At 34.0% G+C, this 16,685-nt stretch overlaps 1 protein-coding gene and 1 long non-coding RNA gene across 7 annotated transcripts; both read left to right on the top strand.

The window, feature by feature from the left end:
• The first annotated feature begins 3,862 nt into the window (after positions 1–3,862).
• Positions 3,863–9,642, top strand: LOC140807762 (probable disease resistance protein At4g27220). Of its 6 annotated transcripts, none has more exons than XM_073164724.1 (4): positions 3,863–3,991; positions 4,168–7,459; positions 7,947–8,444; positions 8,853–9,228. In XM_073164724.1, the coding sequence occupies exons 2-4, from the start codon at positions 4,310–4,312 to the stop codon at positions 8,967–8,969; spliced, it is 3,765 nt and encodes a 1,254-aa protein (XP_073020825.1). In that variant the 5' UTR covers positions 3,863–3,991; positions 4,168–4,309; the 3' UTR covers positions 8,970–9,228. The 6 variants fall into 6 exon arrangements, with proteins under 6 accessions (XP_073020825.1, XP_073020826.1, XP_073020827.1 ...); XM_073164725.1 differs by lacking the exon at positions 3,863–3,991 and adding an exon at positions 9,404–9,642 and having other exon boundaries at positions 4,155–7,459; positions 8,853–8,970; XM_073164726.1 differs by lacking the exon at positions 3,863–3,991 and having other exon boundaries at positions 4,155–7,459; positions 8,853–8,970; positions 9,050–9,231.
• Positions 9,643–11,344: 1,702 nt separating this feature from the next.
• Positions 11,345–16,415, top strand: LOC140808465 (uncharacterized). Its single transcript, XR_012112897.1, has 2 exons — positions 11,345–11,583; positions 15,450–16,415. It is a non-coding gene; the product is annotated as an uncharacterized lncRNA (long non-coding RNA).
• The last annotated feature ends 270 nt before the right edge of the window (positions 16,416–16,685 follow it).

The raw sequence follows: 16,685 nt of genomic DNA, 5'->3' as shown, positions 1-16,685 counted from the left end.
GCACAAAGTTCAAAACCCAGAGAATGTTATTCTGTGAAATTACAAAGATCGTTATATGGGTTAAAGCAATCAGGTCGAATGTGGTATAATCGACTAAGTGATCATTTGATGAAAAAGGGATATGTAAACAATTCAATATGCCCTTGTGTTTTCATTAAGAAAACAACATCCGGATGCGTAATTATTGCTGTATATGTTGACGATTTAAACATCATTGGAACGAGTAAGGAAATTCAAGAAGTTGTGTCATACTTGAAGGAAGAATTTGAAATGAAGGATCTTGGAAAAACCAAGTATTGTCTGGGTTTGCAAATTGAACAAAAAGAATGTGGAATGTTTGTTCACCAGACAAATTATACAGAAAAGATCCTTAAACGTTTTAATATGGATAAAGCAAATCCTTTAAGTACTCCAATGGTTGTTAGATCATTAAACATAGAAAAGGATCCATTCCGTCCATGTGAAGATGATGAAGATATTCTGGGTCCAGAAGTACCATATCTAAGTGCCATCGGTGCCCTTATGTACCTTACAAATTGTACAAGGCCTGATATATCTTTTGCCGTGAATCTGTTGGCAAGATTTAGCACATATCCAACAAAGAGACACTGGAACGGAATTAAACATATATTCCGTTATCTACGAGGAACGACAGACTTGGGACTTTTGTATTCAAAAGATGCTAATTCAAGTATGATTGGTTATGCTGATGCTGGATACTTATCTGATCCACACAAGGCACGTTCCCAAACTGGATATGTATTTACTCGTGGAGGCACTGCAATTTCTTGGCGTTCACAGAAACAAACGCTCGTAACTACTTCATCAAATCATGCTGAGATTATTGCACTACATGAAGCAAGTCGTGAATGTGTGTGGTTAAAATCAATGACCCAACATATCCAAATCTCATGCGGATTATCATTCGATGAGAAACCTGTGATACTATATGAAGATAATGCTGCATGTGTTGCTCAAATGAAAGAAGGATACATAAAAAGCGACAGAACTAAACATATTCCTCCTAAGTTTTTCGCATTCACCAAGGAACTTGAGAAGAATAAATGTATTGATGTTCGTCACATTCAATCAAGCGAAAACTCATCAGATCTCTTCACAAAGGCACTTCCTACGTCAATATTCAGAAAGCACATATATAATATTGGGATGCGCAATCTACGAAATTTGTGAAGAATTGTTCATGTCAACATCAGGGGGAGTTTACGTGACTGCACTCTTTTTCCCTTACTATGGTTTTTATCCCAATGAGTTTTTCCAAGTAAGGTTTTTAACGAGACAGTACAAAACACGTAATGAAGACATCATCGTATCATGATCATCATCACAAGGGGGAGTGTTGAAATATTATTTAAAATGTGAAAAATATTTGTGTTGAAAATGTGAATGTTGAATGTTGAAAAATAGGTGTTGAATATTGAAAATTAGTGTGTGATGATGTAGGTAATGATGTATTTTATTTTTGGATTATGTGTAAAGATTTCCTATAAATAGATCTCTCATTTGTGAAGAAAATCACAATTGAGTAGAGAGAAAAATATTATAAAGTGTGTAGTTTGGTAAATTTTGAGAGTTTGAGATTTTACTTTTTACCGTAAATTTTTACTTTTTCACAACAACTTATTTATTTGTTTTGTTTTTCTTTCATTTTCGCTGGTAAGATGGTTGAAAATCGACTGAATTATCTGATTGTTGAAAAGATATTGAATTTTTTTTTTTTTTGCAGATTTCGGACTATTATTTTCCCTTACATATGCCGCATTTGCATTGGGTTTTATGCTTGATTAAATTAATTTTATGCATGTTTTTTTTAAGAATTTCTATAGGGCGTATTAAAAAAAATCCATAATTAATTCCAGATAATTTGCATTTGTATTTGAGACTCATCTTTTGGCTTGAGATAATTTTTCAAATACATAAAATTCGCATTTATATTTTTAATTAGGTAACACGCTTTTATTATTTACATTGGGTATTAACAACTTTAACACTTATTTTTGTTAGACTGAAATACCCTTTTTCCTAATCCTACCAGCTATGTATTAGGAAAATAAGGGGTGACGTCCCTGGTTTGAATTTCCATAATTTATTGTCCAATATTGTTTGGTTTGCAAGTCTCGAAGTTTGTTTCAGAGGCATACTTGCTATTTTTTTAAATATATATATATATATATATATATATATATATATATATATATATATATATATATATTCTTTAAAAAAAAATTTGTTGACTTTGACTTGAGTTTGGGAAAAGGTTGGGTGAAATGAATTTAAGGAGTTTCTCATTTTTCTCAATAACAATAATAGGAAACTTGCTTATTATCATAGTGACGATGGTCAGGGACGGAGTCAGAAAATTTAGGTTGAGAGCAATAAAAAAATTTAAAAATTTTTAAGAGCAAAAGCAAATATTATGAAGAAAAATAAAAAATATAATTATTTTTAAGCTCTTAATTAATAAAATAAAAAAATTGAGGTGGTTGGTCAAACCCACCCACCCACCGCTAGCTCCGTATAAACAAGCGATGCATGTGCGTGCCACATTGCCAGCACCAGAAATTATAATGTTAGATGCTTCGTTCCACCCGAGGTATAAAAAATCAACCCTCCTTTTCGTACCATTACTTTTCCCCACTTGAAATTTTTAAATTTTTTCCACTTTCCATGATCATGTAATGCATATCTTCATTTCTATCATGTCCATTATTCATATTTGTATTTTCATATTTTGCAACATGTAAATTGCCAAAAATACATAAATGAAATGAACATGTATTTGCACAAACGAAAAAGTTTGTCTTGTGCCTCACCTTAACTACTTTGGTGGAGCTTCACCTGTTAATAAAACAAATAGTTATCACTGAAAACAAGGTATCATGGATGTTTCTCTTATAAATACTAAGTTTACTTGATATTAATATATTCAGATATTTTGGCAAAACATAAGCATACGCCTTATATATTTTCTTCTGTAAAAAACACTTGGCTGACTTGAGCGTTGGAGTGTTCACGTCGAAAAAATTTCAGACGCCTCACTAATGTTCTTTGCTCTCTTAAGTGTGCAGACTCCTCAACCCAGGCACTAGCTCCTCCTTCAAGTTCCAGTATGCCAGAGCAGAAATCTACCCGACTCGGTGTAATTGCCTACTAAGCTCAACCCGATTCACCCAGTCTACAATAATTAATTTGCCGCATTTGCACGGGATTTTATGCTGGATTAAATTAATTTTATATATGTTTTTTTTTTAATTTCTCTAGGGCCTGTTAATTTAAAAAAAACTTTCATAATTAGTTACGGATAATTTACATTTCTATTTGACACTCATTTTTTTGGCATGAGATAATTTTTCAAATACATAAAATATAGAGGTGGTGGAGTAATTAGATAACACGCTTCTATTATTTACATTGGGTATTAACAACTTTAACACTTACTTTTGTTAGACTGAAATGCCCTTTTCCTAATCCTACCATCTACGGATTAAAAATTAAGGGGTATCATAATTTAATGTCCAATAATATTTGGTTTGCACGTCTCTACATACATACATACATACATATATATATATATATATATTAAAAAATAGTAAGTATGCCTCGAAGCAAACTTCGAGACTTGCTTTTTTTTTTTCTTTTTTTTTTAAAATGGCTTTGACTTGAGTTTGGGAAAAGGTTGGGTTCAATAAATTTATGGAATTTCTGATTTTTATATATATTAAAAAAATAGCAAGTATGCTTCGATGCAAACTTCGAGACTTGCTTTTTTAAAACAAATAAATAAATAAATTTGTTGGCTTTGACTTGAGTTTGGGAAAAGGTTGGATTCAATGAATTTACAGGAAACTTGCTTGTGCAAGAACCAAAACAAGAACTTATCTTCCTGCCCAAAACAAATCAAGGATCACTGAAGCAGAAGAAGACAATGGTATCTATCTCTCATGCACCATGATCTGTTTCAGCAGTACTCTAAGTGAGTTCCTTGCATTAATCATTCGTTCATTCTGATGTTAAAATGCCTCAAATGTAACTTTCATTTTTTCCATTGGATTTTTAATTAGGGACCATTTGGTTCTGATATAGATGGTAGTGTAGGAAGAGTGCAATTAGTCAACCCCTTCTCTAATCTCATTGCCTTTTCTGTTTCAGATTCGAGGAAAAACACGAAGAATGATTGCAGGTTTTAATAAGTTGACTTTGCTCTATTTGTAATTGGTTTTGCTTCCGGGTCTTGTCAACGTAGAGAAGCATATTCACATAGGATTTTCCATCTCCATTCGCTTGTTTTCTAATGGCAGACAGTTTGATAAATCCGCTTAAATGTGTAAAAGATGTTGGAAAATGGATAGTTACTGAGGTCCTTTGGCCTCCCGTCAAGCTCCACATCGATTATTGGTGGTGTTTCGACGGAAATGTTCAAGGCCTGAGGGATGAAATCGGTCGTTTGGAAAGGGAAAGGCGCGATATGGAGGGAAAGATTGAAGATGCTCGGCTTCGTGCCGAGAGTGCTACGACTGAAGTCCAAAACTGGTCAAATGAAGGCACTCAGAAGCTCGAGGAGGCGACGAGGATTTTGCAAGGCTGCGATGATCTTAAGCTATGGAAAATAATCTCGCGGTACTCGGTGGGAAAGAGTGCCAAAAAAACAACAGAAGGCATCTCAAAACTACGAAATGAAGGGAATTCGATCAGGATTGCTGATCCCACGCCTCCGGCATCAATGGTATCTCTATCTCATGCACCAACTTTGGAGTTTCATTCGAGAAAACGCATCGAGGAAGACATCATGGAGTCTTTGAAAGATGGAAATGTCCGCATGATAGCGATTTGTGGCGCAGGAGGTGTTGGGAAGACAACTATGGAGCAAAGAATTGAGGATCGCGCGATAAAAGAGAAGTTATTTGACGAGGTTTTGCCTGTAGTTATCAGTCAACAGATTGACATGTTTAAAATTCAGAAGCAAATTGCTGAAATGTTAGGTTTGGCTTTGAGCGAGGATACTTTGGCTGGTAGAGCACATAAATTGCGCACCAGGCTAATGGATTCGAAGAGAAAACTCATCATACTTGATGATGTTTGGGAAAGCTTCGAGCTGAAGGATATAGGAGTTCCTTATGCAAATGGTCTTGGGGGATGCAAAATTATTTTGACATCACGCCTCAAAGATGTATGTGAAGAAATGGAAGCCGATAAAGTTGTTGAAATTCAAGTCTTAGACAAAAAAGAAGCTTGGACACTTTTTAGAGAGAAATCTGGTGATTGCGTGGATGCTTCACATTTGCGTCCCACAGCAGAAGAAGTCGCAGCAGAATGCAAAGGTTTGCCGATTGCGCTTGTAACCGTTGGTAAAGCTCTGCAAAAGAAGAATATAGAGACATGGAAAGATGCACTTTTACAACTGAGAAGAGCTAACCCGACGAACTTCCTGCAGGTTCGGAAAAATGTTTATATGCCTCTGAAACTGAGTTATGATTTCTTGGAAACTGAAAGTGAAAAGTCCCTTTTCCTGCTATGTGGCTTGTTTCCCGAAGATTATAACATCCGGATTGAGGACTTGGCTTTGCTCAGCTTTGGGTTAGGCATGTTTGAGGGAATCAACAATATTGAAGATGGAAGAAACAGAACACAACATTTATTGGAGAGGCTTAGAAGTCGTTTTTTATTGATGACTGGTAGAAAAGAACAAGAGGTAAAAATGCATGATGTTGTTCGTGATGTTGCTATTTTCATTGGTTCAAAAGAAAAGCAAGGGTTTTTGAATGTGTCCTCAATGGATTCATGTCGCAATTGCAATTGGATGTCGGTGGAAATTTCAAATATTGCCAATGCCAAGCTTCCAGTTGGGTTGGATTTTCCAAATCTTCATCTCCTGATGCTTTTGAATTTCAATTATTTAGAATTTCCCGAAGGATTTGACGTCAATGTTGTTTGTTTTAAAGGAATGGAGGAGCTGAAAGTCTTGTATTTTTCAAATCAAAAATTTCAATCACTTCCATCATCTCTGGAATTCCTAAAAAAACTTAGAAAGTTGCACTTGAAAAATTGCGAGGTGAAAGACATATCAATTGTTGGAGAGTTAGCAAGTTTGGAAATTCTTCGTGTCCTGCGCTGTAACAAAATTAAAGAGTTACCAGCAGATGTTGGGGAATTGAAATTTCTAAAATTATTAGAATTAAGGGATTGCAAGAAACTCAAAAGAATAGTGGCTGGTGTCATATCAAGCTTGGTTGGGTTGGAGGAATTGAAGATAGTTGATTGCTTTAACAAATGGGAAGCAAAGGGAAATGTAAGTGAAGAAAGGAATGCTAGTCTTTCAGAACTTGAGTCTCTCATCAATTTGACTTGCTTGGAGATTGATATATTTGATCCCAAATTGGTCACCCAAGAGATATTGCTTTCAAAGCAGTTAAGAAGATATCAAATACGTGCTTATGGGGACCGATTTTTATCAGATGGCAGGAAGCATGAGAGAAGAATCACACTCCAATTACCGAGAGACGTGACAGTAGGAAATTGGATTCGGGGACTAGGAAAGAACACCCAGTCGCTAGAATTAGATGGAGATGGTTCAAACGATTTTAATCTAGGTGAAATTGAAAGCTTGAGGGAGTTCGTATTTCAAAATTGTTCAACGGTGGAGAAATTGATGAATGCAATCGATTGGAAATTCTCCATGTTGGAGCACCTGGAGCTGAGAGATCTCGAAGAGTTGGAAGAGATAATTGATGGTACAATTCCAGAGGGATCCAATTCCTTCCAAAATCTAGAATCACTAGTTGTCCAATATCTTCCCAAGTTGGGATATTTGTGGAAGAGTCCAAATCAGAATGTTTCACTGGTCAACCTCAAATCCATATACATATCTTCTTGTCCCAATCTACGATATCTCTTCTCAATGGCAACAGCAAGGAGTCTTGTACAACTTCAAAGCCTTCAAATTTCTCTCTGTGACACGATTGAACAAGTGTTGTGGAACGAAATGGAAAGCAACACAGAGGCTTCTATTATTGAGTTCCCAAAGTTGAAGACACTGCAACTGTGCGTTCTGCCAAACCTTATAGCTTTCACCCAAGGAGTTGAAATCGTAAAATTCCCCCAGTTGATAGAACTAGATATCAACTACTGCCCAAAGCTCCGAACCAAAATCGACCCATTCCCTGCCGGCATGATTGAGAAGATCATCGTTCGTAATCATGACACTATAGAAGAAATATTTAGGGATGATGGAAATCGACATATCATATTCCAAGAATTGTATGAATTGAACCTACTTGGTCTGCCATGCCTGACAACGTTCTACCGAGGTGTTGAAAGCATCAAGTTTCCAAAGCTGAAAGTTTTGACGATTGGAAATTTGCCAAGGCTGAATAGTTTTGTGGCAATAGATTCATCAGAACCCACCCACGACCATCATTCTATTCATTTCTTTTGCAATAAAAAGGTACGTCTTTTCTTCGTATTTTAAATAATATAACGTCATATGTGTCCAGATGCTAATATACTTTACAGATCGAGAAACAAATATTTCATCGTTATTGGGTTTGAATAGTAGTAGGAATAATGTATAAGATTCATATACTGGTTTTTGTTTTGTTTTATAATCATGGCCATTGCTAAGATAGAATTTCTTTGAGATTTTTTTAATGTTTTGTTGCATCCACAAATAGATTGTATTTATGTTTATATATATATATATATATATATATATATATATATATATATATATATATATATATATATATATATATATATATATAGAATCAGCAAATAAATTGTTGATATTGTTATTGTTGTTAGCTAGCAAAATGAGAAGTGGTTATGTTTTACAGTTTTGATTGCGTATAGTCTATTTGGATTTTACATTTAGATTAAAATGATTTCATTTTGAGCAATCAATTAATTGTCATTTAATTTTCCAATTTTTGCAGGTTGAAATTATTGGCCTGAATGAACTTTATCTTCATCACTTTCCAGATAAAATAAACAAGATATGGTGTCGCCACATCTCAACCGGTTTCTTTCATAATCTTGAGGGCTTGCATATATATAAAGTTGATGGCATCACAAACTTAATATCATCTTCAACGGCAAAAGCTCTTGTTAATCTCAAAGCACTATATATAAAGTATTGCAAAGAGATGATTGACGTTATTGAGGATGAAACACATGTAACTGTTAACTATGTCTTTCCTAATCTGGAATATTTGGATATCGAAAGCAATTGTAAGTTGAGAAGTTTTTGCCAATGGAAGCACGCATTTGATTTACCATCACTTGTCAATGTTCGAATAGCTAATTGCTCTCTAATGAAAACTTTCACTTTGGGATCGCTAAGTACGCCAAAATTACATCGGTTCCAGATAAATTACGAGGACATTGAAATAAAAGACTTGAACGGCAGCATACAACGTTTCATAAGTACTAAGGTAAGTTTCTACGAATAGCCAATACATAACTATCATCTTATTACGATGTATATTTGTTGTTTATATGTTGCAAGTGTTAGAATGAATTTTTTTCTTTTGTTTCATTCTAAAAAGTTCGACCTCTCTTTATATTTTGTCTTTATAATTATACTAATGCTTATGCTTTGTTCCCTTAATATACTGGACTTGTATATTTAACATGTGTTGAATTCATTGTTTTCAAAGGTTAGCATTTTTATTATTGTAATATGCTAAGAGTATATTCTTTCTTTCAATATTATGCCTTTTATTTGGTAATATGATTGTAATTACGTTTCGTTATGATAGCCTAAATCCTAAATTTGTTTTATTATGTAACTGTTGCCTGATCGGGGCCTTGTTGTTTTGTTTAAATACGATAATATATAGCAGAATGCAAACGAAGATGAGAACAAGGATGAGTACAATGAGAATGAGAAGCATGAGGATAAGAAAGAGACAGAAGGCGAGGACAAGACAGAGAGCAGCAACAACAATCTTATGTGAGGTGATGGTATTCAAATTGATTTGTTTATGTTTTGCTAGTGAAAGGAACATTGACTCATGATTCTAGATACACGTCTTAGCTTGTAGCCAATTTATTTTCGTGCTGAAACTTACATTGAACCCGTAAAGAGGATGAAAATAATGGTATTTGCAACTTTCAGTCGAGAAGTTCGAGAGCTTCGATTTGGCATTAGTAGTTCTCTAGTTTTTTCTAGTTAATAAAAGACCTATTTTTCCGAGAGGAAGGTATAGTCATGAAGTATTCATGAGAAATTTTTGGAGTTCAAGAAAATGATATATCTATTCTATCTTATAAAAGTTGAGTGTCTTGTGTCATGACAAATCTCATCGTTTTTATTTCTCTCCTATTGATTTTGTTATATTTTTAAGATACATATGTTTGGACTGAAATATTTAATTGTTAACAAGTGCAGTGGACAATAACAAGTGAAGAAGAGAAAGAGCACATGAAGCAAGGAGTGAGAAAGGAAAAAGAATGTACGAGGAAGGAATTTTCTTTAAGTTCTGCTTTTTTATTGAATCTCTTAAGTATGTTTTCCATTCATTTTCGCCTCTAAGATGGTTGTAAACCGAGAATTTTCTGATTGTTGAAAAGATATTTATTTTGTTTGCAGATTTCAGATTATCATTTTTTCTGTTTTTCATTCATTTTGTAAGATGATGAAGCTCTTGCTAATTGTATATACATGTTTTGAAAAGTCTAAAAACACATGAAGTCTAATAAAAAAATTATGAATAGTAATGTATATTTCATTTCTTTTAAAAAAAAAACATTTACCACATTTGCATGCACTGGGTTTAATGTTGAATGAATTAATTTTATGTGTTCTTTTTTGTGTTATGGAATTTCTACTGGGGGTGTACATAAAATCTACCCATTCTTAATTTAAGTGTAATTTACACTTGTCTCATAAACATTTGAACATTTCATGTATTTGATACTCACTTCCCTTAACATATTACAATTTTCATAAGTTAGGTAAATGTCAAATGCATAAAGTATAGAGATGTGAATACAAATAACCCATTAATTTACATATTATTTACAATTGCACGTAAATGTGGTTGGTTGGGATTTATTGATTGGTCTATGATTATGCAAAAGAATATGAAATATATGTTTTTCTATATCATATGCGTAATTTATACTTTTAGTGGAGAATTTTTTAACTAGAAATTTAAATTGTCTTTCATAATTTTGAATGATCACATGAACACGGTTAATGAGACGTCGTAGTGAAGATACTACGTCCATATCATATATAAATGTCACCATTGGTTCAAATATTTGGGACTGATGAACGCAAATAAAAAAATAAGGATAAATTGTGATTGTTGGATTGAGGGTATAATACACCCATAATAAACGAGTCAATATATTGAGTGTTGAAAAATCACTAAATTGGGGGGTTATCTATACTAATACTACAAGATTCTAGAATACAATGGGATCTTCATAAAGTTTATTATGAGTATTACGACAAATTTGATTGGGAGGTTCAATGGCAAAAATAAAAGGATTCATTGGCGTGTTATTTAGTGCGAATAAGTGAAATGACACAATGCATCAAAATTATCCAATAGGCTCTGAAAGAAATTCCAGAGAACCATATGAGAATGTAGAATAGCTATACGAATTCTTAACATGTTTTTTTTTTCAATGAGGAAAATTCAAGCACCATAGTCTGTGGTGGATGACGAGTTTCAAGCTATTTAAGAAGGCCTCTCTTTTGCACAAGCGATAGGCCTCCAAATGTTTATGGTTGTTTCGAACTCCCTTACTTCGATGCAAGCAGTCACGGGGGAGGGATGAGGACCTGAATTACATAGGAGCACGCATAGAGATGGCAATGGGGTGGGACATAGTAGGTTTGTTATCCCTATCTCCATCCTTGTTCCTGAATTCCATCCTTGTCCTCATACATGTTTTTTCGGGTTTGGAAACACCCTAACTCATAGGGATCAAATCTCTATCTCCGTTTAAAAAATAATAATGGAGTGGGGCGAGGACGAATTTGGGGATTCTCGGAACCTGAACTTATTGTTATCTATTATTATTAATGTAAGACCCTGTAATTAATTATTCGGTAATTTGGCATAATTAGAATAATTATTGAATTGTAAATTAAAATAATTATTTATGCCAAATAAATTCAAGAAGTATGTTAAAAATATGTATTTTAGAATATCAGAGAATTTAACGATATAAAATACATATAGAGTTTAAATAACACACTAGAGCAAAATAAATACAGACCGGGATAGATGGGCTTGAGTTACTATTTTAGTAACCAAATACACAATATATTTATATATATACATATACATACACACAACTTACCAAGGAGAGAGAAGGAAGGAAAAAGGAAAGAAAGAAGAGAAACCCAAATTCCCGAAACCCTTAGAGCAGCTGCGGAAAAATTGTGATATCTCCTCCGTCCGGCGTCTAAATCTCGATCGGTCTGAAGGCATGTCTTCCTAACATCCTAAGCTTCGATTTAAGTCAGAAATCGCAAATTTTAAGCAAGGATTCGGGTAGACAGAAGCTGCTATTCCGGTGATCTGTTTCTGCGCGAATTCTTCCGGTTTTGAGGTTAGAGTTTTTGTGTTTCTGCGATTTTTACAGCTTGATTTTGGAGAAATGACCTAAGTAAACTTTGTAGTGGTTTACGTTTGCTGTCTTTAGCCGCTGGAATCATCGAATTTTGATTAGAAACGAATTTGATATGATTTTTCTACCAAAATGTGTCAAATGAAATTCTATGTTGGAGCTGCGTTCAATAGTTACTGTAATTCGGAATTTTGACATTTGTGCACTCGGATTCTGGGTTTTTGGTTAAAATGAAATTTGTAGTGCTATGTGTTGTCTTTGTAATGATATAAGATTCGTTAAATTCCATTAAGAATAGAGAAAGTTATGCTCATTTTGCCGAAACTGCTCAATTATAGAATTATATCGCGAAGTGCGTATGGAGTAGCATCTTCTTGATAATTCTGGGACTTATCTGTTAGGATTATGAGACGTCTGCTATTCGGTTTGCTATAAAACGTACTAGATTTTTTTTTCTTTTTGCATAGCGTTTTGGTTGCTTTTGTGTGTGATTCTAAACCTTTAAACTTGTGGAAAAACATACTAATTCATGTCCTAATTCATGGCAGCCCTTAAACCACATAATAAACAACTTTTTGGATGACAACACAAGCCTTAAAAATCACCTAAGATGCAAATCCGAAAATATAACACGATGCAACTTGTTTTTCATGAAAAACACAATTAAATAAATACTACGGTGTGATGGATGAGTAAAAGGAGAATATGGTGTGCCTTTGCGTATTTAACGCACGATTTTAGGTTGACAAATAGAAGAACGACGACGAGGAGACGACGGTTTGAACCCTTGCAAACTTTTGAACTTTTCTCCTTCAAAATATTGTGTGTGCGCCGTGTAGTTTGAGGGGAGGGAATTGGGTGTGTAAAATCTGAAAGTGGGCGTGTAAAAGTGGGGGTTTGGGGTGGGTTTTTTTTGTATATTATATACTAATTAAATCACTAACAATGTTTAGGCCCATAAGGAGGGTAATTAGGCCCATTAGTGTTTAATTAGGATATTAAAATAATTTGGTTTAAATAAGTTTTTGAATTTATTAGCCGGGTTGCCAATACGTTTGCATTTTTGTTGAAAAACTAACACAGATAAAAATTACGTCCCAGCGTATAAAATCACCTCAAAACCTCTTATTTTCAAAAATAAGAAAAAGCATCACCCATATTTTAAATAATTAAAAAAAATTATTTAATAAAAACATTTTCTATTTTTCAGCCATCGGTCTCTGTTCCTCGATCGCAACTCGAATAACCTTTAAAATACATTTTAATGCAACCATGTAGAAAAATATATTTTAAACATGTCAATATGCACAACAAAATTAATCCATGCAATTAAAACAATTAATTGGAATACATTAGTAATTTAATAATTGCATGCATGTGGTTCGCGTGGACCTTCGAATTTTCGGGGTGTTACAATCTTCCCCCCTTAAATTGAATTTCGTCCCCGAATTTCGCTTATCGTGGATAACCCAAAGTTTAGATTTAGTTCTAGTATCCCAAAAATACACGCTTCCGCTGCGCTACTCTGATAAAACTTATGTTCTAGAATGTCCTTACTTCTCCTTGATCCTAGTTAAATTTTCCTTCAAAATCTTTATTTTGCAATTCGCAACTTAAAAAGACCCATAATGACTTAGTGTTATCACTATTATAAACTCGAATTTCAATTTTTCTTACAATTCCCAATATTAAAAGATGGATGACCATACTTATCGTATATTACTTTCCTTATTTTATACCCAAAATGTTCATCAATCTATCAAATTTCAATCTTAAAATCCCAAACGCATCCGCTAATGCTTAAATCTTCAAGCCTAATATCGATTTATCCTTAAAAATCTTTGATTAACGTTCCTTATAACCTTATAACCAAGATATCCCAAGGTTTTGAATATTCTTAAAAGTCTACATCATCAAAATTCTTACCCTTACAACCATTCAATTCTTACTTATTGCTAAACTAGTCTCCAAATTCCTCAATAATTGCAAAAATTACTTCTTAATTTCCTCAAGAATTATCTTAATTGGTCCTCAATTTCAAAATCCTAAGATTAACCCATAAGTTCTTAATATTCTTAATTCTCTTCTACGGGTTTCCCATAACATAAATTTCGATAATTTAAACTTATTTACCCAAATCAATTGCTATAACCAATTTTACCTTTCATCAAACTTAAAATCCCAATTTATACATTTTATATTCACAAAGTCGTTGCAATCCTCGAATAATTATTACTTATGAGTAATTCCTAAAAATTAATTCGACTAGTAACCACTAATCATAAATATTTTCTCAGAAAATCTACGTGTCCCAAAAGCATTCATAATATTCATGATTAACTTATGGCCCAAAAAGTATAACGTCAATACAAAAACCCAAAAATCAACATAGTCCAATTTCACCACAAAGCCAACAAGCATTAAAATCAAATAATTTCTTATTTCATATCATATCACGTATAAAAATTCTAATGCATGTAAAACATAAATCCTCATAATGTGATTATAAACATGTGATGTAAACATATAATTCATGTAGTCATGCAGGTAACAACATATAAATCATATAAAGCATGTAAAACTTACAAATTGAGGATTGACGACTGAGCTTCCTGGCACTGATGGTGGCACAACCCTTTACATGACCTTTGCTCTGATACCAACTGAAACATCTGCTATTCGGTTTGCTATAAAACGTACTAGATTTTTTTTCTTTTGCAAAGCATTTTGGTTGCTTTTGTGTGCGATTCTAGACCTTTAAACTTGTGGAAATACATCCTAATTCATGTCCTAATTCATGGCAGCCCCTAAACCACATAATAAACAAGTTTTTGGATGACAACACAAGCCTTAAAAATCACCTAAGATGCAAATCTGAAAATATAACATGATGCAACTTGTTTTTCATGCAAAACATAATTAAATAAATACTATGGTGTGATGGATGAGTAAAAGGAGAATATGACGTGCCTTTGCGTATTTAACGCACGATTTTACGTTGACAAATCGAAGAACGACGACAAGGAGTCGACGGCTGGAACCCTTGCAAACTTTTGAACTTTTCTCCTTCAAAATATTGTGCGTGTGCCGTGTAGTTTGAGGGGAGGGAATTGGGTGTGTAAAATCTGAAAGTGGGCGTGTAAAAGTGGGGGTTTGGGGTGGGTTTTTTTGTATATTATATACTAATTAAATCACTAACAATGTTTAGTCTCACTAAAGAGGGTAATTAGGCCCATTAGTGTTTAATTAGGATATTAAAATAATTTGATTTAAATAAGTTTGTGAATTTATTAGCCGGGTTGCCAATACGTTTGAGTTTTTGTTGAAAAACTAACACCGATAAAAATTCCGTCCCGACGTATAAAATCACCTCAAAACCCCTTATTTTCAAAAATAAGAAAAAGCATCACCCATATTTTAAATAATTAAAAACAATTATTTAACAAAAACATTTTCTATTTTTCAGCCATCAGTCTCTGTTCCTCGATCGCAACTCGAATAACCTTTAAAAATACATTTTAATGCAATCATGTAGAAAAATATATTTTAAACATGTCAATATGCACAACAAAATTAATCCATGCAATTAAAACAATTAATTGGAATGCATAAGTAATTTAATAATTGCATGCATGTGGTTCGCGTGGACCTTCGAATTTTTGGGGTGTTACAGATTACGGAAATGGTTTCTTGTAGAAAAACTTAGATATTTGAGTTGTCTTTCATAATTGGCGGATATTTATTTGAGTTAATATTGAGCGAGATACGAATTTTAAGTCCTTTTGTGCCAAATCGGACATCGGTATGGAATATAGTTTTCATGATCGGCTTATTGTTGTTTTGTTTAGGCCGAGAGTCTTGAAGTGAAGTTGTTATTGGATTGTCAAGTTGGTATATGTATGTTACAGCTCGGTAACATACGACGATAAAACATAAACTATGTTTAATTGTCATTCTGTGTTGCGTTGATCGTGTTTATGACTTGTTGACTGTTATAATTTGTTAAATGTCTTCCTTGTGATATATGTTTATTATTGTGACATATTATTGGCATTTAACATAGGGCACACTGTTATAACATTCATGTTGAGCCATATCGTTCTTGTTAGCCCATTGTTGATATCCGTTGTTATCTGGCACTGTTGTTTATCTCGAGATCATAGTGTGGCTGATAGGCCTATACACATGAGACCGTAGATGTGATTGAACAATCCCGTGGTTAGTGCAGCCTTTTGAGGTGAGCGCCGGGATTTTGTCATCTAGTTCGTTCTGTTGTGTCATCCTGTTATATCGTATCAGCTGTATAGATGCCGAGTCAGGGGTGTTTTTCAGCACAGCTTGGCATGCATCGCATACTTAGCAGGGACCGTTTGTTGGCTCTTGTTATCCGATTATTCGTTGAGCTTTTCATGCATTGCATATTACATTTTATTATATGATTATGCATGATTTATGATTATTGTTGTTATTGTTGAACTGTTTCATACCAGAATTCTAACCTCAGTTGTTTTCTGGAGGGGCTGATGTGGTTGCTATTGGGAACCATGGTAGATCTCCCGAGTCGTTTTGCAGCATCAGGCCGAGGTCCCGTTAGTGGAGCTCGGGATTGAGGTTGGATTGCTTGGTTCTATTCAGTGGAGTCTCCCAGTTAGTCTATATGTATGTCTTGTGTTTGTTTCAGTCTTGTTTTGTACTTTATTTGCCGGGGAGATGCCCCGTGTATCTGTAGTGGCATTTGGTTGTTTTGTGATGTTCTGAGTCGACTCTGTGATATTTATGATCTGGTGAGTATTTGGTAAGTTTTAATTTCTGTTTAGTCCTGGCCAGTGCGGCTACATGTTGTTTAACTTTGGTTTTGTTTTTAATGACTGTAGTTGGAGTATATTTTGATATAAACTGCTGCTTGAGTATTCGGGATGTCCTACTTACGGGGAGGTAATGCCGAAATTTTTCTAGCCCCTGAGGTCTGTTTTAAAGTATTTTAAACATTTTTCCACTGTAGCTTCAAGTCAAACCATTATTGTTTGATCATTAATTGTCATTAGAGTAAATGGACCTCACAATTAATCATAATATTAATATCA

This window comes from Primulina eburnea, chromosome 12, assembly GCF_022965805.1.
Source record: "Primulina eburnea isolate SZY01 chromosome 12, ASM2296580v1, whole genome shotgun sequence".
In the NCBI taxonomy this organism is placed as follows: Eukaryota; Viridiplantae; Streptophyta; class Magnoliopsida; order Lamiales; family Gesneriaceae; genus Primulina; species Primulina eburnea.
Note: the sequence above shows the minus strand (reverse complement) of the source record. Positions and strands in the feature narration are given on the sequence as shown.

Excerpts from the sequence above, each read along its gene's own strand:
- LOC140807762 (XM_073164725.1), top strand. The coding sequence starts at position 4,310 with ATGGCAGACAGTTTGATAAATCCGCTTAAATGTGTAAAAGATGTTGGA. Across the intron at positions 7,460-7,946 it reads ATTTCTTTTGCAATAAAAAG|GTTGAAATTATTGGCCTGAA; the intron begins GTACGTCTTTTC and ends CAATTTTTGCAG. Across the intron at positions 8,445-8,852 it reads AACGTTTCATAAGTACTAAG|CAGAATGCAAACGAAGATGA; the intron begins GTAAGTTTCTAC and ends GATAATATATAG.